Source organism: Onychomys torridus, chromosome 4, assembly GCF_903995425.1.
Source record: "Onychomys torridus chromosome 4, mOncTor1.1, whole genome shotgun sequence".
NCBI lineage: Eukaryota > Metazoa > Chordata > Mammalia > Rodentia > Cricetidae > Onychomys > Onychomys torridus.
The window spans coordinates 123,670,530-123,693,559 of NC_050446.1; the positions used below are offsets into that span (position 1 = coordinate 123,670,530).

The 23,030-nt window shown below is 44.0% G+C and overlaps 1 protein-coding gene across 1 annotated transcript in view; it reads left to right on the forward strand.

Moving 5' to 3' along the window:
• Tti1 (TELO2 interacting protein 1) overlaps nt 1-23,030 on the forward strand; it is a 55,357-nt gene that overhangs the window by 20,199 nt on the left and 12,128 nt on the right. Inside the window, exons 2-5 of the mRNA XM_036184180.1 lie at nt 2,588-4,933; nt 10,052-10,240; nt 13,737-13,885; nt 21,595-21,735. Coding sequence (XP_036040073.1) covers nt 2,632-4,933; nt 10,052-10,240; nt 13,737-13,885; nt 21,595-21,735 — 2,781 coding nt within the window. The 5' untranslated portion in view covers nt 2,588-2,631. The remainder of the gene's footprint in view (nt 1-2,587; nt 4,934-10,051; nt 10,241-13,736; nt 13,886-21,594; nt 21,736-23,030) is intronic.

The window sequence follows — 23,030 nt, forward strand, 5'->3', positions numbered from 1 at the left end:
AGGATCAAGAGGAAAACGAAAGAAAGCAGAGGTCTCAAGGCTTGGAGCCCGAGTGAGGGCCATAAACAACAGGAGAGCCATTCTGGACATGCCGTGTCCTCTCTTTCATTAGGCCTGTGTCCATGCACAATCTGAGCTTTGGAGCTGCTACCCTGAGGGTCTCCCAGCTCCCTAGTTATTTTCGTGAAATTCCTAAGGTGAATAAGAGAGATGCAGAAGCCCCAGGCAGTTGCCCTCACCTCAGCCTTTTCTGAGTTTTATGTGTTATATACTAGTCATCAACTTAAGCGTTCTATTTGAAGAAAGTTTTCCACACTAAAAGAAAAAGAAATGCTGTTGTTGTCTTCTTTTATTCCTCTTCCTGTCTTAAGTCTCTATTGTGTTTTTGTTTATTTGTTTTTATGTGTGCATATGTTTTGTGATTATGTGTACATGGATAGAGTATACATGGGTATAGGGTATACATGTATACATGCTGTATACGTGTAGATTGTGTATATGTGCTCATGCGTGTATATGGAGGCAGAGGTTGTAGCTTTGGGTATTGTTCCTCAGGAACCATCTACCTTGTTTTGTTGCTTTCAATAGAAGGTCTCACTAGGACCTGGAGCTCACCAATTAGGCTAGACTGACTAGTCAGCCAGTCCCAAGAATCCTGTCTCTACTACCCCAAGTGTATGCCACCTGGCTTTTTTCATGTGGATTCTCAGAGAAGATTGAACTGAGGTCATTGTGGTTGTACAGCAAGCACCTTACCAACAGAGCCCCTTGCTCAGGTTTAAGCTAGCTCTGCTTAACCACTCACTGGTCTCAGCAATTAGCCATCATCCACTCATTATTATATATATCATCAAGTGGACTTTGGGGGCATGGAAAATCATGTTTTTAATGCTGAGAAATATCTTTCATTGTGTACTTGAACTTCTTTGATTCAGATTCTCATCAGTCTCTAGTAGTACTTCTGCTGCAGGTAAGATTCACCACTTCCAGGAGTCTGAAATGCATTTCCTGCCTCTGACTGTGGGGTCCTGGTTAGCTTTCTTCCCTATTCACTAATCCAGCAACCATTACCTCAGGCAGGAGGTGCCACAGATAGTCAGTGTGTGAGCCAGTACCCAGGGGGTGCCATTCGTCCTCAGCCAAGCTTATGCCATCCTCACTTGGCATTTTCCTGACCTAGATGAGGAGGCTTAGAACCCTTTCCTTGGCCTCATGAGGGCCATAGATGCCAGCAGTAGCCTTCCTCGCAGGGTCTGTGGCACTCTGGAGGCCAAACTCTCTCCAGGGTCTTTGTGTGCCCTGGAGCCCTCTTTTGGTTTGCAGGCACATCCACCACAGCTCTCCGGAATGGCCAGGTCTTGGTCCATACACACACCAGGCTCCTCTGCCTACCAGATCACCAATCCAGCCATGGGTGAGCACTCCACCCAATGCTAGCATTTTACAATGTTACACATTTATATCTCCAGCTTTGACTCAGTCCTTAGTACCCTAAGGCCATAGTTTTGTGTCTTCCCTGCATACTCTGTTTTCCTAAAGGGAATGTTTGAGACTTCCTTTCTTACTGTCAGTCTCTGAGTTTGAATTTCTCCTCACAGAAAAGAAAGGCTTTCAGACATTAAGCTGCTCAGCCTCTTCATTCCCTCTAAACCTGTCTCCTTTGTTTTCCTGCCTGCCATCCAACTTTCTGTGCTGCTGAGATCTCTTCCCCCATGATGTCTGTGGCAGTATACACTCCTGGTTTTCCATCTCTGAGCATACCCTTCTGCCTTTTGTTTCTGTCAGTCTCACCCAGCTCTGATCCTTCCTCCATATTACCATTCACTTAAAGATCATAGCCTCCCAACCCCTAACCCCACTCCCCCCACACACACACTTAAACCTCTGAGTGACAAGAACAGGCAAAAGGAATCCTGAGAGAGAGAAGTCAGAATTATAAGGGAAGAAGAATCATTTGTAAAGGACATGAGTGAGCCTTCTCGGGTGCTAGAAACATTTTCTGTCTTGCTTTGGGTAGTGCCTATGCAGGTCTGTACCTATGTGAAAACTCACTGACCTGTACACCAAGACTGTGTTTTCCTTTGTGTGTCCTCTTCTTTCAGCAGCTCAGTCAGGAGTTAGAACCTGAACTCTAGCCTAGCCTAGAACTTTATGCATTTGCCCCTAGGTAATGGTTCAGGCATGCTATTGTGAAACTTAATTCTGGCTTTCCTAGGGATGTGACTCCTCCCTGCAAACTTAGGACCTAAGCTTAGGTCTATCCTAAAACCTAGAGACTGTGGTGTATGCTTACATCCCTCACTAAACTGAGGATACTCCAAGAACAGGAGCCAGTTCTTTGCAGTTTCCTTGCTTCTCTTAGGGCCCCATAATGTTGGATGGATGGATGGATGGATGGATGGATGGATGGATGGATGGATGGATGGATGGATGGATGGATGGATGGATGGATGGGTGGATGGATGGATGGATGGATGGATGGATGGATGGATGGATGGATGGATGGATGGACGGACTGACGGATGGACCTTCACTTTGTATTTGCTTTGAGCTTGACCCTCTTTACTGAGAAGCTTCCCTCTTCCAGCCTGCAGGATGTCTCCTTGGTGAGGAGGGGAAGGCAGTTGTGCAATGGCAGTGTTTGACACTCCTGAGGAGGCCTTTGGCGTCTTACGTCCAGTCTGTGTTCAGCTCACAAAGGCCCAGACAGTGGAGAATGTGGAACATCTGCAGACACAGTTACAGGCCGTGAGTGATGCTGCCCTTCAGGAACTACAGCAGTATGTCCTCTTTCCCTTGCGATTTGCCTTGAAGACCCCAGGTCCCAAAAGAGAGCGCCTGATCCAGAGTGTGGTGGAGTGCCTCACCTTTGTCCTCTCTTCAACATGTGTGAGAGAGCAAGAGCTTCTCCAGGAACTCTTCTCAGAACTTTCAGCCTGTCTGTACTCTCCCAACTCCCAAAAACCTGCAGCTATGTCAGAGGAGTTGAAATTGGCTGTGATCCAGGGACTTAGCACCTTAATGCACTCAGCTTACAGGGACATCATTCTGACTTTTTATGAGCCCTCCACTCTGCCTCGATTAGGGTTCGCTGTGTCCTTACTGTTGGGCCTGGCAGAGCAGGAGAAGTCAAAGCAGATTAAAACTGCCGCCTTACAGTGTCTGCAGGTTCTCCTCCTTCAGTGCGACTGTCAGGACCATCCAAGGCCTGTGGCTGAGCTGGAGCAGCAGCAGCAGCTGGGGGACTTGTTGGCCTCTTTCTTACCTGGAATCTCAACTGCACTGACCAGAGTCATCACAGGAGACTTTAAACAAGGTCACAGCATTGTTGTGTCTTCCCTAAAGGTCTTTTACAAGACAGTGGGCTTCATCATGGCTGATGAACAGCTCACAAGGATTCCAAAGGCCCGAGCAAAGCCTACAGTTGAGCACAGAGTGGCAGCCTTGATGATTCACAGGGAAGCAGACTGGGTCAAAAGCACTGGTGACAAGTTGGCAATCCTTATTAAAAAGATAATCGAGTGTGTCTCTGTTCACCCGCATTGGAAGGTGAGGCTGGAACTTGTAGAGCTTGTGGAGGTCCTGCTTCTGAAGTGCAGTCAGTCCCTGGTGGAATGTACAGGACCCCTCTTGAAGGTGTTAGTTGGCCTAGTAAACGACGAAAGTCCTGAAGTTCAGGCGCAGTGCAATATGGTGCTAAGGCGTTTTGCAGATCAGAAAGTAGTGGTGGGCAGCAGAGCCTTGGCTGACATCTTATCAGAAAGCCTGCATGCACTTGCCACATCTCTTCCCCGCCTAATGAACACACAAGACGACCAGGGCAAGTTCTCTACTCTTTCCTTGTTATTGGGGTATCTAAAACTTTTGGGCCCCAAAGTGCATGTGATTCTCAGTTCTGTAGCCCATGTGCAGCGCCTTTCCAGAGCACTTGTCCAAGTACTAGAGCTAGAGGTGACTGATGTCAAGATGGTCGAAGAGCGGCGCTGGAACTCTGACACCCTGAGTGCTTCTCCAGAGGCCTCCAATGCACAACCATGGAACCGAGTCCAGAGGAGATATTTCCGCTGCTTCACTGATGAGAGGGTCTTCCTGCTCCTGCGGCAGATCTGTCAGCTGCTTGGTTACTATGGGGACCTGTATTTGCTTGTGGACCACTTTATGGAACTGTACCATGCATCTGTAGTTTACCGAAAGCAAGCTGCCATGATCCTTAATGAACTGGTTGTAGGGGCTGCTGGTCTGGATATAGAAGATATTCATAACAAATGTACAAGCATAAGTCCAGAGGAACTGAGAGAGATTGTGAAATCTATACTGGAGGAATACACAAGCCAAGAAAACTGGTACTTGATTACCTGTATTGAAGCTGAGGAGGGGGAGGAGATGACAGTGAAACAGCATGGCCTCCAGGCCATCACATCAGGTGCACACACCTGCCACGGTGTATCTTTTCCAGCCTTGGCAAAGCCGAGCCCCACTATCTGCTCCATGAACAGTAACATCTGGCAGATATGCATTCAGTTGGAAGGGATTGGCCAGTTTGCTTATGCATTAGGAAAAGACTTTTGCTTGCTTTTGATGTCAGCTCTCTATCCAGTACTGGAGAAGGCTGGAGACCAAACCTTGCTCATTAGTCAAGTGGCTACTAGCACCATGGTAGACATTTGCCATGCTTGTGGCTATGACTCTGTTCAGCACCTCATCAATGAAAATTCAGACTATTTGGTGAATGGCATCTCTTTAAATCTGCGTCACCTCGCTCTGCACCCTCATACCCCAAAAGTCTTGGAAGTCATGCTTCGGAACTCAGATGCTAGCCTACTTCCTTTGGTAGCAGATGTGGTTCAAGATGTCTTAGCCACGCTGGACCAATTTTATGATAAGAGAGCTGCTTCTTTTGTCAGCGTTCTGCATGCTCTGCTGGCAGCAGTAGGTACATTGAAAGCCCTTTCTGATGCTAGTTGAGGAGATAGGAGCCAGGATCCTGGTCTGCCTAGTCTCATTTTATTCCGTATTCAGGAATGTGCTGTGGAGGACATTGGAAAAGTTGTCTGTCCAACCCCATGGGACTGTCAGGCTCCAGTGTTTATTTTTTAGACTTTGAATATCTCTGCAATTTCTTGAGCCCTGCTCTATGGCAGGGATATAAACCACACAGACGAGGTAGAAACAGCATTTTTTATTTTACAAATAAGAAAAACCAAGGCTCAATGAGATCCTGCTCAGCCAGGGTCACACTATTAATAAGGGATAAAGTTGAATTTGTGGCTAGTCTATTCTTCCCAGTATAATATGCTGCTACCAGTGCTTCTTAGAGCTGGCATTATCTGTGCTGGGAGAGAGCAGGAGCAGAGGAAGTGCTCAGCCACAGAAAGCTGGAGCAAAGGAAGTGCTCAGCCACAGAGAGCTAGAGCAACAGGAAGTGCTCAGCCACAGAGAGCTAGAGCAGAGGAAGTGCTCAGCCACAGAGAGCTGGAGCAGAGGAAGTGCTCAGCCACAGAGAGCTGGAGCAGAGGAAGTGCTCAGCCACAGAGAGCTGGAGCAGAGGAAGTGCTCAGCCACAGAGAGCTGGAGCAGAGGAAGTGCTCAGCCACAGAGAGCTGGAGCAGAGGAAGTGCTCAGCCACAGAGAGCTGGAGCAGAGGAAGTGCTCAGCCACAGAGAGCTGGAGCAGTAGATAGAACCTTTCTTTTCTTTCTTTGTTTGGGGTTGGCTCTGGGAATTGAACTTAGGGCCTACATATGCTAAGGTATTCTACCACTGAGCTACATCCTCAACCCTCTAGAGTTTCCTGATGATAGTAATACTCACTCTCTCTTGCCCAGTGCAATAGCCAATAGCCCTGTATGTCTAAAACTACTGGAGAATTGAAATTTTTTGGTTTGGGGTTTTTTTGTTTTTGTTTTTTAAGAGAGGGTCTCACTCTATAACCCAGACTGCCCTGGAACTTGCTATATAGCCTAAACTTCGAACTTGCCGCCTGCCTTCTGCTTTAGCCTCCCAAGTACTGAGGTTACAGATGTGAACCATTATGTTCAGCAGGAAATTGAAGTTTTAATTTTGTTTCATTCTTTAGCCATATAGACCATACTGGCTAATACACAGCAGTAATCTAGAAGCTTAAGAACATTTATTTTTATTTTGTGTATATGAGTGTTTTGCCTGTATGCTTGTATATGCCTACATGTGTGTGCTTGGTGCCTGCAAAGGCCAGAAGAAGGCACTATATCTCCCAGAACTGGAGTTACAGTTGGTTATGAGCCATCATGTGGGTACTGGGGATTGGAAATGGGCCCTCTTAAAGAACAAAAAAAGTTCTTAACTGCTGTACCATCTCTCCAGCCCCTTGCTCTTCCTTTTAACCTTTTTTTTTTTTTTTTTAAGATTTATTTATTTGTTTTATGGGTATGGCTGTTGTGCCTGCTCATGTGTCTATGCACCACATGCATTCAGTGCCCTTGGAGGCCAGAAGAGGGTGTCAGACTCCCTGGAACTAGAATTACAAATACCTGTTAGCTGCTGTGTCGGTGCTAGGACTTGAACCCAGGTCCCTTGGAAGAGCAGCCAGTGTTCTTAACCACTGAGCTATCTCTCTGGCCCTTTCTTCTAACCTTTCAATTGTACCGGTTGACTCAATTGTCTCATTTGTATTTTGATCCTGTTGGGTGCCTGCTAGGGATGTTAGCCACCATTAGCATGCCACGATTTTGTACTATGAAAAAAAGCCAGGCTTGGTAGGATTACACCTGTAATCCCAGCTGCCGGGGAACTCAAGCAGGAGATTCATGAGTTCAAGGCCCATCTGAGCTACAGCAAGACTGTGGCTAATAAATAAATCACTGAATTGAACAGTTAGTCATTGAATGAAAAACAGTGAGTTATATCTTGGAGCCTTTATCCAAAGAGCATATCTCTCCAGTGCTGCCAGTAGCCACTGAGGCAGAGGAAAAGGTCCTTGGCCTCATTCTGTCAGGTGAAAAGGCCAAGACCCTGTGAGAAACTTTCTCCAGAGAGGTGACTGGGGCAGGGACTGTGCCCTGCTCTGAGGTGACACTTGGAGTGATCACTCATTCTTCCATGACCATTCACATACAGTGTGAATGCTTTCTTCACTCATAAAGAGTGCCTGCTCTATGTCAGACGCTACACTAAGTGGTGAGGATACGGCAGTGAACAAGATAAACTCAGGGAGCGTCCCAGCTGCTGAGAGAAATGACAGACAAGTAACAAAAGCATTAAGCAAGCTCAGGGAGCCGCTGATAAGGAAGCACTTGGAAGGAAATGAAAACCTCTTGCTAGGGAGGAACAGGGATAGGCTACTCGAAGTTGCACTGTCAGGGAAGACCTCTCTGGGAAATTCAACTAAGGCTCAGACCGGAAGGAGGAGGAGGCTGCCAGCGTACAGGGCTAAGGCCGTTTCTGTGATTCAAAGAGCACTATCAGCAGAGGGAATAGTGGTGTGAATCCCCCAAGGACACAGTGGGACTGAAGTGTTTGGAGAAATGTAGAGAATGTAAAGCAGGATTAAATAGGAAATAGGACAGGTCCTCACGGGCATATAGGCCAAGGGAAGAGTAGAAAAGCTTTTCATGACATGGCAGTCAGGACACAGAGGCAGGTAGAAAAATGGGGTAGGTAACAAAATACACCCTTCCTGGGTGTACCTATAGTGATGACGTCTTCCACCCAGGTCCCAGCTCTTACAGTCACCACCAGCTAAGGGACATGGCCTTTGGGAGGCATTTCAGATCCTAGCCATAACACCTCTCTGTGGCTAATAGTCACTGGAAAAGCAGCTGTGAACAAAACCCACCTAGGCCTGGCCTGACCTGGACCTCCTACTATAAGACAGCTAAGTACTTAGACATTGCAGACTGGGACCAGCTCCTGTTATCAGATGTCCCACCTCTGCTACACTGGGCAACTAGATTATGTTTCAGCTTGAAATTTCAATATTTTATGAAAAGGCTTAGGGAGCTGGAGAGATGGCTCAATGATTAAGAGCACTTGTTCTGCAGGAGGCTCAGTTTCAATTCCCAACACCAACATGGTGGGTCACAAACATCTGTAACTGCAGTCCTAGGGTATCCAATGCCCTCTTCTGACTAATGCAGGCACCAGGTACACACATGGTGCACAGACACATACATCACTGTGTCATACATATAAAATAATTTATTAACGTGTAGGAGATGTGTCTTTTCAGGAGATAGCTGAATTTAGATTTTGACAATTGAGTTTCCTTAGATTTCTGATGTCTTTAGTCATCTGAAGGAGGAAAGGTAAAACATCCTACATAACACTTTTTAATACTGAGGTAGAGGAGTGGAGTCTCTATTGCAAAAAGGAAAATAAGGATGATTAAGACTGGAACATGGGGTGGGGGAAATAAAGCAAAATTGGAAACAGATTTTCCACAAGTTTTGAAACAACCCAATATATAATTGCATTTTGAACAGTAGTTCAAATTAGTAGAACTAATGAAATCAGTAGTCACAGATCAGAGCAGCACTTGAGCTGGCCTTTCTGTTTGTCATCAAATTGCCTAATAGATGGCCTTTCTTTTAAGATGAGAAGTGGAAGTTTGCCTTCAAGGAACTTCTGAAAAGTCTTGAAAGAACCAGATACATGTTTTAGGGCACTAAGTTAACCAAATATGCATGCTTCATATGCATTGACCAAGAAGCAACAGGTGCCCACTGAGGGCAGAACCACCAGGCACATCACTGCTCAGCACCAACCACTGATTGACCAATTGTTGATCACAAGGAAAAACCAGAAAGTGGTCCTGTCACACTCCACACTGGGGCAGTATGCCCCATGCACACAGGGCTGTGATCTTACAGCTGCATCACTGTGTCATGACACTGATTTTAACCAGACCTTTCTTGCTTGACATTTCCGTTCTTTCTCATCCTTTGCCACCACCACAAAAAAATTTTAAAGTTCCCACACAATCTTTTGCCTTCAACATATCAGTAGCATAAATTCCTAACAGAAATGCTTGTTGAAAGAGTTTTACATTTAAATTTTTGATTGAGAGGATCAAATTGCTTTCCTAAGAGGTTGTACCAATTTAAGCTCCATCAGCAATGTAAAAGTGCCAATTTTGCCACACCCTCACCCATACTGTCTTATTACTGAGCCTTTGATCTTTACTAATCCAGTAGGAGAAAAATCACACCTTATTATAGTTGTAATTTGCATTAAGAGTGAGGTTGAGCTTCTTTTCATACGTTTAAAACCCATTTGTGAGCAAAGACATTTTCCAATCTGACTTTGAATGTAGAAATAGTCTGCAGTGGGGACTCCCAGCAGTGAAAATGCTGGGGCTAGGCTTTACCCATCTGGGGACCAGCACTTTAGAGTGTACCCAGAGCCTAATACATATCTGGGAATGGGGCAATGAGGAAATGGCACACTTAGCTGCGGGCATATTAGAGTCAAGAGTTCCCTGGTACCAAAGAGATGGCTCAGTGGGTAAGGGCACTGACTGCTCTTCCAGAGGACCCAGGTTTAACTCCCAGCACCCACATGACAGTTAATGACTGTCTCTAACTCCCAAGACCTGACACTCTTACACAGATATACATGCAGGCAAAATACCAATGCAAATAAATAATTTTAAAAAGAGTTCCCCGATGAAGATTCACATGCCAATCAGTTCACATACACTAAATACATTTAGAACATACAAAAGGAAAGAGCATTGTGATGTGTAAGGGATGGCTTTACTGGGAAAGTGATTATTCTGAAGTGTGCAGTGATTTGGAATTAACCAGATGTAAAGTAGGAAAAGCATTCTGGACATTCAAGAGCAGCATCTGTAAGAGTTCTGAGTCAGAAAAATGTCTCACATACTGGAGCCACTGGAAGATGGCAAGTTATCAGGCAGCTGACTTCTGGTAGAAGGTAGGGATGCAGGACACAGACACTGTCTAGATGGTTCACAGGGCTGTGCCAGCCTCGCCAAAGAGCTTGTTCTGCTTACAAAGTGCTGGTGCCTGTCACTCACTGATCACCAGAGTCCTCATGATAATGTTTTCTTACAGCCCACTGGTTCCCAGACACAAGTTCTACTGGGCAGCTCCAGCAGTGCAGTTTAGAAGAGGAGGGAAGGCAAATACCAGCAGCTCACGGGGCTAGCACCACAGCTGAGGACATCGAGCAGTTTGTGCTGAGCTACCTCAAAGAGAAGGATGTGGCAGAGGGGAATGTTTCTGACCTTGAAACTGAGGAAGGTAATTGCTATTTGGTTTCACTAGTTCCTTCTTTTTCAAACAGATCATTGTGAAAACAAAATGTCATTCCAGAAAGTGAAAGAAAAGTTCCCCCAAACCTCATGTGCTCACAGCTCTGTGTGTGTGTGTGTATGTGTGTGTGTGTGTGTGTGTGTGTGTGTGTGTGTATACATGTGTACTTATCCCATTCCTTTTATTTTTTTAAAAAACTTTTTACATGGTTACAGCCATAGTTTTTGTTTTGTGCTGATGAGGATTGAACTGGGACTCACTACTACTAGGCTATACCTAGTACCTCCTGCTGCTTAGTTATAAAGGACTCTCCAAGTTTTCAGACTCATTTGTTGGAATGGCAGCTACCAAGGGTCCATCCCCCCATGTGAAGTTGAAGTTGCCTGCAGCCTTGCTGTGATATACAATATGACAAGGGATGATTCTGTGTGTGTAATCTTTTCTTCCTATGTGTATATCTCTATAAATTCTCACAAGTAGGGTTTCTCGGTCCAAGATACGAGCATCATCTAGTGCTGACCAGATTGCTTTCCAGACAGTTATACCAATCTGTACCTTCCCAACAATGACAATTACCTACTCACTTTTTCCAATGTTAACAAGTTAAAAATGGCTCATTATTTTACTTTGCATGTCTTTGATTAGTGCCCAAGTTGGACATATTTCTTTATGCTTCTTCCTATCATTTTTTTCTTCCTTAGGCCTATTGTCCATTCCTGAGCTTCATCTATTTCTTTACTGATAGAGAACGACTGCAGTGTTTTTCTTACCTATTTATATGACAGAGGAAAAAGAGAGTTCAAGCCAGCAGCAGCTCTGGCCTCTTGTTTTATTCACAAACTCAATCTGGAGCTTTAGGTCATAGAAGAATTAATAAATTATTAGAATCGCCTCTGCAAATATAAAATGCCAAGTCATAATGAGCTTGTGGTCCCAGAACTATCCTAAATCGAACTGAGTCCCAAATTAGTTTGTTAAGTTGGAAATGAGCAGTTTTTTTTTTTTTTTCTTTTTCATTTTTCCCATCTGTGCTCTCATTCTGGTTTGCTGGAGCCAACACGTCCAGGGTAACAGGAAAATATAGTTCACTGCAGTGAATGCAACAGATTTCCTTGTGAGCAATGGCAAGCAGCACAGGTCCAAACAGGGCTCTTGCAGAGTTGAGCCAGTACAGTTCCCACAGCCAGTGCTCTGGTTATAACCTTCAGGCTTTGTCTTCTATTTCTCTGCTGAGCCAGCCCAAACCTTCCTGTGAGCCATACTCCACCCAAACGTACACCTCTGATGAGGGAGGTGACTTGACCTTTCATGATCAAGGTTGCTGCTCTGGTCCAAGGTCCAAACCCCACCAATAAATCTGCTCTTCTGTGACTAAGGTCTTCTAGTTCTGGTGAGATAACTCAGTCAACAAAGTGTTTGCTGTGCAAGTATGAGGACTCAAGTTTGATCCCCAGAAGTCACATAAGAAGCCTGGCATGGTAGCATGGGCTCGGGTTGTGATGATAGACAGGTCCCCAAGATCTCTGGTCAGCTAGCCTAGCCTACTCAGTGAGCTCCAGACCAAATGAGAAATCCTGTTTCAAAAAATAAGGTGATCAGGAGGCAGAGGTAGGCGGATCTCTGAGTTCAAGGCCAGCCTGGGTTACCAAGTGAGTTCCAGGAAAGGCGCAAAGCTACACAGGGAAACCCTGTCTCATAAAACCAAAATAAATAAATAAGGTGAATAGCTTGAGGAACAAAACACAAGTTTGACTTCTAACCTTTACATGCTCGTGCACACACACATGTACACACCCACACAGATCTACACAAACACACAAAGATCTCGTTCTAGTGGAAAGTTGCTGGGATCAGGTGGAATGCATCCTTCTTCCAAAACCAGAAGCTCACATCCCTGACACTCCACAACAGGCCAATTCAGACAACAGACCCTCCTCTGAGGAGAAGCAGCTCTAGCCCTGTTGCTCTTGCAGTTGTCATTCTTTATGAACATTTGACTTCCTTGACTTTATAAAGATTATTTGGCTTGATACAGCTTTGGCATGAGTGTTCTGTTTAACTATGTAAAGGCACCTGTACATCCAAGGTCCAATAAAGTCAAACATTTCACAAATGCATCTCCCTTCATCCTCTCAGCATCTAGTAGAGACTAGTAGAGCCCCCTAGTATAAGGTTTGGGTTTTCCTGCAGAAGAATCTGAACTCACAAAAAGTTAAGGGAGCAGTGCCCAGCTCAGTGGAAATACTCACTCACAGCTGGTGATAGGACAGTGGAACAGGGTGGGGCCTGTAGACAGGAAAGTCCTGCAGGACAGGGATGAGGCCTAGGGTTCAGGCAGCTGGTAAGTCTTTTTGTTGTTCAGTTTCCATATTCTACCTCTCAAGAAGACTAGGCAGGAAGAGATGATGAGAGCTGTGTCATCCTGCTCACTCACTCTCCTAACAGCAAATGACATGCCTTATCCCTTTGGTGCAGGTGATATAGTATACAGTGGGAGGGGTGTTAACAGATTGTAGATTCTCCCTGACCCAAGCCCTACATCTGTGCATTGCACCAGGCTGCCCTAGAATGTCAGCTCTCAAACAATAAATAAGTTTTTGGTGTTGGCCATCCAACATCTTACAAGTTAGTAGAGATGATAAACATTGGCCTTCTGTGGTCAAGGGATGAATCAGAAAGAAAGGAAAGAAAAGAGAACAGAGAAAAAGCCTCCCGGGGCACTGCCCGGCCTGGAGCTCCAAATCAGAACTGTGCCCTAAAAAAGTTTTAAGTTGTCTATTATCCCATGACCTACCCTTCCCAATACATTGTTACTCTTCCTCCCCTGCAAAAATTCATATCATAGAGCCTGGGCTGCATCTGCAAATGTGGGGGAATAGAGCAAGAAGAGAAGCGGGGTGCTACTCACTGTGTAGCCTTGGCTGACCTCAGACTCTGATATCTACCTGCCTCTGTCTCACAAGCACTAGGATTAAAGGCACACACCACCACTCCTGGTAAACTTCCTGACTTGTGCAATTTGACCTAAATTCCTTATGATGCATCTAAGTCCTTGTCTCAGTTAGGGTTCTATTGCTGTGAAGAGATGCCATGACCATGGCAGGTCTTATAAAGGAAAACAATTAATTAGGGCTGGCTTACAATTCAGAGATTAGTCTATTATGATGAGAAGCATGGCAGCATACAGGCAGACATGGTGCTGGAGAGGGACCTGAGAGTTCTACATCTGGATCGGCAGGCAGCAGGAAGAGAATCACACTGGGCTTGGCTTGAACATCTGAAACCTCAAAGCCTGCCCCTAGTGACACACTTTCTCTAATAAGACTATATCTATTCCATCAAGGCCACACCCCCTGATAGTGCCATTCCCTAGGAGCCTATGGGGGTTGTTTTCTTTCAAAACACCACAGTCCTATTGTGGAGTCTGAAGCTGACAGCCACTCTGGATTTTCCTAAAGCATTGTTACTAATTCTGTTCTTTCAGAGGAGCAGACATCCCCCTCCAAAGTGGACGAAAATGACATCCCTCCAGATGTGGAGTCACCACTGCCAGTGCACATCCAGATAGCCAAGGATGTGATGGAACGCTGCATCCATTTATCATCAGATAAAAATCTGAAAATCCGCCTGAAGGTTAGTGTGCAGCCCTTTTCTTCATTCATAGAGCAGCAGATCTGAGATGTGTTGTGGTCAGTGGTAACTGAATAAACCAGCAGATTTCCTCACCTGGTCCATGTGTGATGTCCAGGAGAAAAAAAGCATTAAGAGAAGTCTTTCTGTGGGTTCACTGAGTCTCCAAGACAAGAACTACCATCTGCTTTGAAAGGCTGTCATTTTTGTGCTAACTTGATGCAGGGTGCAGATTTTAATGCTTTAAGGTAGTTGTTCTTCTGAGCCCTTATCTTTGTTTCTGTTTCTATTTTCATCATAGAAAAATCTAACACTTTCTATAATTTCACCTCCTCATATGTCAACAGTTCCCAGGCAAGCCCCCATTACAAGGACTGAGCCGCATGAGTAACTCAGTAGGACCATGGGAAGAGGGAAATCTCATAATCACTCCAAAAAAGTCCTTAAGCCAAAGAGAAGCATCACTTCTCCATACCTCAAGCAGGAAGGAGAACAATTGCCTTAGTTGTTCCCCATCAGTAGCCTTGTTAAAGGATGGCAACCCTGATCTGCAAGTTATCCCCAGTCTGTGTTATAAAGCTTTTTCTGCCTTTCTGAGACATCTGCCCATTCCACCAGCATTGGGGGCGAGGGTACATGTGACATGCAAGGATTCAGTTTTAGTGCCTAGTCACCATTGGGGTAGCCTTCTGAATACTCTTCATCTTTGTGGATATATATATATATATACACACACACACATACAGTGCACTTATTAAGAGTGTTAGGGGGTTGGGGATTTAGCTCAGTGGTAGAGCACTTGCCTAGCAAGCATAAGGCCCTGGGTTCGATCCTCAGCTCAAAAAAAAAAAGAGTATTAGTTGGTGCCCAGCATGGTGGCACACACCTTTAATCCTAGCACTTGGGAGGCAGGCAGGTCTGTGTGATTTCGAGGACAGCCTGGTCTACAAAGTGAGTTCCAGGACAGCCAGGGCTACACATTAAAACCTTGAAAAAAAAAAAAAAAGAGTGTCACTTGGGCTAGCAAGATGGCTCAGCAGGTAAAACTTGCCACACATTAGAACCAGCTCCCAGGACCTCTACAGTAATGCTATGGCATATATACTCTGGTACGCTGATGCACACACAGACATGCCATACACATAATATTAATAACTAAATCTTCTAGAAGTGTAGGACCCACATAGCTGAGTTAAGGTGATGCCTCTGCCCTTTACTAGCCATGTGAGTTAATTCACAGCCTTGAGCCTTTACATCAGCATGAGGAAAACGGGGACAAGGATGTCGCCCTCACAAGATTATTCATATAAAAATACAAGAGTCTGGCATATGGTGTATACATTCATTCATTCCCTCCCTCATTGAACCCTTATGTAGGGCATTCAGAAGACAGTGATACAGATGTGAACCCTGTCTCCCTGGAGCTTTCTATTTATTGTGGGAAGGGAGCAATATACACACATTCAAGTTTTGGAGGTTCTAGCGACGTAATGAATAGGCACCATGATAGAGAAGGGTAATCCATCCACAAAGCAGAGCTTGCTTTCTGATTCCAACTAGCCAGCTAAGCAGGACTCGGAGGTGACAGCATCTTTAAAGGTTGAAGAGCTGGCCATGCAAAGGAGCCAAGGCAAAGAGAACTTTTCAGGCAGAAAGGGGAAAATAGGTATTTTTGAGTCCATGAAGTAAGATGCAGCTTGTCTAGACAGTGACACCAAAAGCACTGGTGCTGCACTCTTGCTCTCTTCTGTCTCACGAGCTTTCTTTTCCACCTGCTGACTCCGTTTGCTCCAGAAGTGTGGCCTCTGCTATTCATGCCTTAGTGTGGGACAGCTGGTTGTAGAAGACTCCTAGTAAGACTCCCATTGGCCAGCTTCACTCCGCCTTTCGGACTCAAGGGCCCTTACCCTGTGCACTTTTGGGGGCACTCATCCTTGCAAAGCCCATGTAGGCTGCTGTACTGACCATTACCTGTGATTGATACCAGTAGTCAGTGTTCAGTAGTAGTATAAAAGGTCAGTGTGCATCTAGGCTAGCCCAAACCTTGCTGGTAAGATTGACTGGCCCTCAACTTCCTGCCTGCTTCTCCTAATAGCAGCAATAAGACTCGACCCCATCAACTTCTCAGCTTGTTCCTCCTCCCTGCTTTCTGTTTCCTTCAGTGGCACTGCTGCTCATTTCCTACACCTGACTGAGCAGCTCTGTCGAAGTCACACAGTCCTGCTTATGTCAGACGGTTCAGATCCTTTCATGATTCTGCCGAGATCATGTGATCACATGTCTTTGCTGTGGATTCCTAAGAGCCTCATCACTTCTTCCCAACCTCCTTCAAATGCCTTCTTCACTCAGCAACTAGGATGACCTTCAAAAAACATGGATATGTCCTGTTATTTCCCTGCTAAACACTTGGACATACCCCAGTATACATAGCACAAAATGGAAGATTCTTACTATGACCTTTTATGGTCCAGCTCCATCTCAGTCTGCTATTTTGGCTGCTCTCATTTCTTAAACAGGGCAAGCTGTGGGTCTTTTAGTTTTGGTTTGGGTATTTTTGATGGTAGGGATTGAACCCAAGACATTGTACATCCTGAGCAAGCACTCTACCACCAAGATCCATCTCAGCTTCAGGGTCTTCTTTGTTGTGATCCAGCTGTAGGAACCCTCACTATGCACTAAACTAGTGCTTGCTCATGATTTTAGAAGCCATTCTTTGTAGTGGGTAGCCATTCCAGCTTTGACCTGGAAGTTCCAACCCCCACTGAGGCTTGGGTAATGGTCATGCATACAAGGCAGGGCTGAGAGAGAACGTTGGAGACCCGAGTTCTGGTTGCGGGGGCTGTCTTGGTTCCTGGACCCTGGACACTGGAGGTAGACCAAGCAGAGTTCTCCAGAGAACACTGCCAGACTGCAACACACCTTTCCCAGACCCTGCAACCTAACTATCCACTCATTTGTAAGTTACGCCACTAAATAAACCTCCCTTTTAACTATGTGGAGTGGCCTTAATAATTTCACCAATATCTGGCGCCCAATGTGGGGCACAAACCCACGACCCTGAGATTAAGAGTCTCATGCTCTACCGACTGAGCTAGCCAGGACCTACTTTTGCTATATTGGACCACACTTTTCCGATTTGACTGATATTACATATGTAAACATCCGGATATCCAAGGCCTTATGATTTCTGGAAGATGGGTATTTCCATTATCCTGGAAAGACAAAAACAGAACCCAACCCCAACCTTTAATTGTTAAATTGTTAAATTTTTCTTACAACTTGTAGAGATGTCACATTGGTGGATGAGCTTTTACTTCTCAACAAGGGGTTTCTCCTGTTCGAATTGAATTTTTATTAATTTTGTTGGTATCCAACAAATTTCTTCTCCTGCAGAAACAAAAGCAAAATCCCTTCCCCAGTGTAGGACATATCCAGGTTCCATTCTGAGGTCAACACACACATCTTTGAAATAAACCGGTTGGTCTAGCTCAGGAGTTTTGTCTGTCATCCAATGTCTCTCTGCAGCTGTTGTTCCTTTCTCATCAGCATTGAGAAAACTCAAGGTTAATAAAGCACTATGCAATCTATTTCTAGGAGTCATTGTTACCTGTTGCTATTTATTTATCATATCCTTTAGAGTTCAATTGGATCTTTCTATGACTGCTTGGCCTGTGGGATTGTGTGGTATACCTGTAACATGCTTTATATTGTAATAATCAAAGAACTGTCTGATTTTATTGGAGACATATGCTGAGGCATTGTCTGTCTTAATTTGTACAGGTATTCCCATGATGGCCATAACTTATAATAGGTGTATAATCATAGAATCAGCCTTTTCAGAACTCATAGGAGTTGCCCATTGAAATCCTGAATAGGTGTCAATGGTATGGTGTACATACTTTAATCTTCCAAATTCTGCAAAATGAAGCACATCCCAAATTTCACTTCTTTGTATACCTTTTGGATTGCTCCCTGCAGGTAATTGAGTTTGGTTATAGAAGGAACAAGTAGGACATTTTTTCACAATATCCTTAGCTTGTTGCCAAGTGATGGAGAAATCCTTCTTCAAACCTTTGCTATTTACATGGTGTTTCTTTTTTTTTTCTTCTTTTAATTCTGTATTATCAGGAATAAATTCAGCAGTTTCAATATGTAAAACAACTCTCTCTGCATATTGAGAGTCAGTGATTATATTGAGTTCTGTGAAGTCCATCAGTACCATAAGAACGGCATACAGTTCTGCCTTTTGTACAGAGCTGTATGGACTTTGTACCACTTTACTTAAGTCTCCTGATTTATATCCTGCTTTCCCTGATTTATTTGCATCAGTATAGAATGTGAGGACTCCAGAAATTGGCTTTTGTCATACAATATGAGGAAGGACCCATTCGGTCTTCTTTATGAATTCTGTTCTCTTGCTTTGGGGATAATGGTTATTAATCTCTCCCAAAAAATTACTGCAGGCTCTTGGCCAGTATTCATTATATTTCCATAGTGATGAAATTTCCTCATTAGGTAAAGGTACTACAATTTCTGCTGGGTCCATTCCTGTCAACTGGTAAAGTCTTAATTTACCTTTTTGAATCAAATCAGAGATCTTTTCTATATAAGTCTTTAATTTCTTATTTGGCTTACATGGTAGGAATGTCCATTCCAATATAATATCTTCCCTCTTCATCAAAATACCTGTGGGGGAATGTCTGGAGGGGAATATGATAAGAATGCATTTAAGTTCTGGATCCACACGACCCACATGTGCTTCTCAAATTGTCTTTTCTACTAGAGCCAATTTTTTTCTCAGCTTCGGCTGATAATTCTCTTGGACTATTTAATTCTTTGTCCCCTTCTAGAGTAGTAGCCAAATTTTGTAGTGCATCTTTGGGTATTCCCATGATACCCAGTAAGTTGGAAATGCTTCCTAACAACTTTTGAAAATCATTAAGAGTCTTCAACTGATTTCTCCTTAGTTGTACCTTTTGGGGTCTAATTTTTTGTAGCTCTATCTTATATCCTAAGTAATTAATAGAATCTCCTCTTTGTATTTTTTCAGGAGCAATTTGCAGTCCCCAGCAAGGCAAAACTTTTTTTTTACTTCTTCAAACATGCTTTCTAATGTGTCTAACTTTGGATCAGCTAATAGGATATCATCCATATAGTGATAAATTATGGATTGTGGAAAATTTACACGAATTATCTCCAGTGGTTTTTGTACAAAGTATTGGCACAAGGTAGGGCTGTTTTAACATTCCCTGTGGGAGGACCTTCTGTTGATATCTCTTGACTGGCTGAGAATTGTTATAATTAGGTACTGTGAAGGCAAATTTTTCTCTATCATTTTCTTGTAAGGGTATGGTGAAGAAACAGTCTTTTAAGTCAATAACTATTATAGGCCATTCTTTGGGTAGCAGAGAGGGCAAGGGCATCCCAGTCTGTAGGGAGCCCATCAGCTGAATTACTTTATTAATAGCTCTCAGATCTGTCAGCATTCTCCAATTACCAGACTTTTTTTTTTTTTAAGTTTTTTTTGTTTTGTTTTGTTTTAAGATTTATTTATTTATTGTATACACAGCATGTATGACTGCAGGCCAGAAGAGGGCACAAGATCTCATTACAGATGGTTGTGAGCCCACCATGTGGTTCCTGGGAATTGAACCCAGGGCCTCTAGAAGAGCAGTCAGTGCTCTTAACCTCTGAGCCATCTCTCCAGCCCCCACCAGACTTTTTTTTTTAAATAACAAATACAGGAGAATTCCAAGGGCTGGTAGATTCTTCAATGTGTTGAGCATTTAACTGTTCTTGAACCAGCTGTTCTAAAGCTTGTAGCTTCTCTTTTGTCAAAGGCCATTGTCCAACCCAGACAGGTTTATTAGTTAGCCATTTTAAAGGCGAGGCAGTTGGTACTTCTGAGAGTTCAACAGCAGTTGTACTCTGTTTGTGTACAGCCTGAGTGGTTGGTGACTGTGTTTTATAGCATGTTATGATATTCCTAGAAACATACGTTGATCTGTATTCTTTTTCTGAGAGTGTAGGAATTTTAATCTTGGGTATTCCACTGTTGTAACATATCTGGGCCCCAAAGATTTACTGCTACATTTCCTACATATTTTAGCCTTCCTCTCTGTCCTTGTCCCTATGCATTCAACTCATCTTGAACTCTGTTTTATCTGAGATAGGATTCCAGTGCCTAGAAGTTGGACATCTACCTCTTGAAGAGGCCCATTTGGATGCCATGATTTGGGTGTAATTATAGTTACATCCGCACCTGTGTCTGCCAGGCCTTCCAGAACCAGGCCATTAATTCTCAGCTTTGATCTTTGTTCATTTATGGAAGTCTGCCAGAATATTTGTTTTATTGTGTTCTTTGTAAACTGTGATTCATCTATCAGAGCTGTTTTATCATCCATTGCAGAATCAGTTTTTACATTAGGCATTGGTTTATTCAGTTGTCCTGGAGAGGAATTTCTTCCACAGTGGCTGGGAATGTTCTTACCACGTTTGATTTGGGGGCCTGCAAGAGGCCCCCTGAGGCCTTTCCCACCAGTAAAGGGTTGCCTCGTATATCTATTTTTGATCTGCACTCACTGGTCCAATGTCGGCCTTTGCCACATCTTCTACATAATCCAGGAGGTGGTTGGGGTCTCCTGTTTAGGCTCTTCCTAGAAGGAGTATTACTTCTAGGAGTACCCCATGTACAGTTTTTACTTATATGACCTGGTGTACCACATTTAAAATATTTGGTACCACGGGGCCTTCTTTGTCTCTCCTATCCAAGCCTCATTACTGTAGTTAAGAGACTCAACACCCTTAGTATATTGAATCCATTCTTCCAAAGGATCTGATCTGATCTTTAATGGTGTAAGTATTCTTTTGCATTCTGCATTAGTATTGTCGAACGCCAAGGACTTAGTTAATACTTTTCTTAATTCTTTATCTGACACAGCTTTTGTTATAGCTGTGTTCAGCCTTTGTAAAAAATCAGTGAAGGGTTCGTGCAGTCCCTGAAATATCTTTGTGTATACCTCAGTTGGTTGTCCAGGTTCTGGAATTTTTCCCCAAGCATTTAGAGCTGCTGTACAGCATAGGTTTATTTAGTGGCGTAACTTGCAAATGAGTGGATAGTTAGGTTGCAGGGTCTGGGAAAGGTGTGTTGCAGTCTGGCAGTGTTCTCTGGAGAACTCTGCTCGGTCTACCTCCAGGGTCCAGGAACCAAGAGAGCCCCCGCATCCAGAACTCGGGTCTTCAGTGTCCTCTCTCAGCACTTCCTTGTATGCATGACCATTACCAAAGCCTCTGTGGGGGTTGGAACTTCCAGGTCAAAGCTGGAATGGCTACCCACTACAGTTCTTGAAAGAGACCTTCCCAAGTCTGTGCTTTAGAGATTCTCATTTCTTTGCATACTTTACAGTCTTTCTTGGCACAGTGGCTGTTCTTTTCTCTATTGAGTGGTATGATCCTGTACTCCATAAAGGCAAGGAAGTATATATATTTTGTCCTTGCGTGCTTGTGTGCCTCTAGTACCTGGCATAAAAGTCAACAGGAATGGCCAAATTTCCAGGAAATTAGGTTAATGTTATTTTGGAACCAAAAGGTATGTCAAGTTTCTATTACTATCTTAATGCATGTCTCAGGCTCAATCTGTTGAACAAGGACTTGGTCCCAGGCATCTGATTTTAAGCCCCTACTGCCTATTGAAGTTCTGTCTTTTCTTTCAGGTCTTGGATGTGCTGGGTTTGTGTGTGGTGGTTCTACAATTCCACAAGAACCAGCTCCTCCCCCTGGCTCATCGGGCCTGGCCTTCACTTGTGCACCGACTCACTTGTGATGACCCTCTGGCAGTGCTCAGAGCCTTCAAGGTACTGATGTCCAGTAATTACTTCTCATTATCTGACCTCTGAGCACAGACTTTGAAGAAAGTAAGGAAAAATAAAAGAACAGAAAAAAGCTGGGTGATGGTGGTGCATGCCTTAATCTCAGCACTCAGGAGAAAACAGGCAGATCTCTGTGAGTCTGAGGCCAACCTGGTCTACAGAGCTAGCTCTAGAACAGCCAGAGCTACACAGAGAAACCCTGTCTCAGAAAAAGAAAAAGCAAAGCACAGAAGAGACTAAACGACACTTTCTTTAGAATTTAAAGCTGGGTGATCTCATAAAGCGAAGGCCACCAATATTCACTGAGCATCTCTTGTGTGCCAGGCAGTAAGCTTGACATTGTCCACATGGAAGTTCTTGTCATAGTAACCTGCAAGGTGCTTTTTACCTCCATTTTTGGCCAGGAAGGAAACAAGTTCAGAGATGATAACATACCTTGAAACTCTGCAGCTAGTAAGGGATAGAACCCAGGTCAGATCCATGCTTAGTGAACCATATGAGAGTCCAGATGACACCCACTTCTGCTCAGCTGAAGCCCACAGTCACCCATTTTCAGGGGGGATTTAGGTAGTTTTGTCAGGGATGAAATAGAACTCTGGTGAAGGCCTTTGAAAAGCTACAGCCCTGTAGAGATGTCATTCTCCCTGGTTAGTTTGGCTTATATTAGCACATGAATTTTCACTTATTTATTTATATCCTTCCTTGTTCTAAAAAGCACTTAACGGCGTCCTACAGAGATACATTTGCCATGCAAGACAGCATAAGTTAGAAGTGGATGAGCAAGATGAAGCAGAGGGAAGAGATGGGAAGGGGCGGCAGATAGGAGCTGGAAATACAGTCAGTATGCCTGGGAGAAGTAGTCTGGTTTCCTGTAAGATTCTCCAATAGATACTAAGCCAGAATACCAGCTTATTTGAAGGACATAATTTTTAATGTTAATTCCAAAGCAAAATGCATGAAATGGGTGTGTGTGTGGGTGTGTGTGTGTGTGTGTGTGTGTGTGTGTGTGTGTGTGTGTGTGTGTTAGTTAAGAGGGAAGGAGGAGAGAGAGAAAGTATGTGTGTAGAGAAAGAGAAGAGAGCCTGGGGGAGGCAGAGAGGGAAAACCATATTACTAAATCTTATTCAGATGTACTGTTTCCCTTTATGAAAATTAATAGGTTATTTGAAACGACAGCCAACCAGTGTAGAAAAATGAAAACATACTAAGATATTTTAAGCTGCAAGTGGGGCTGCTTTTTCCACATGCAGACACATTAATAGTGCTTTACCTGAGGTCAT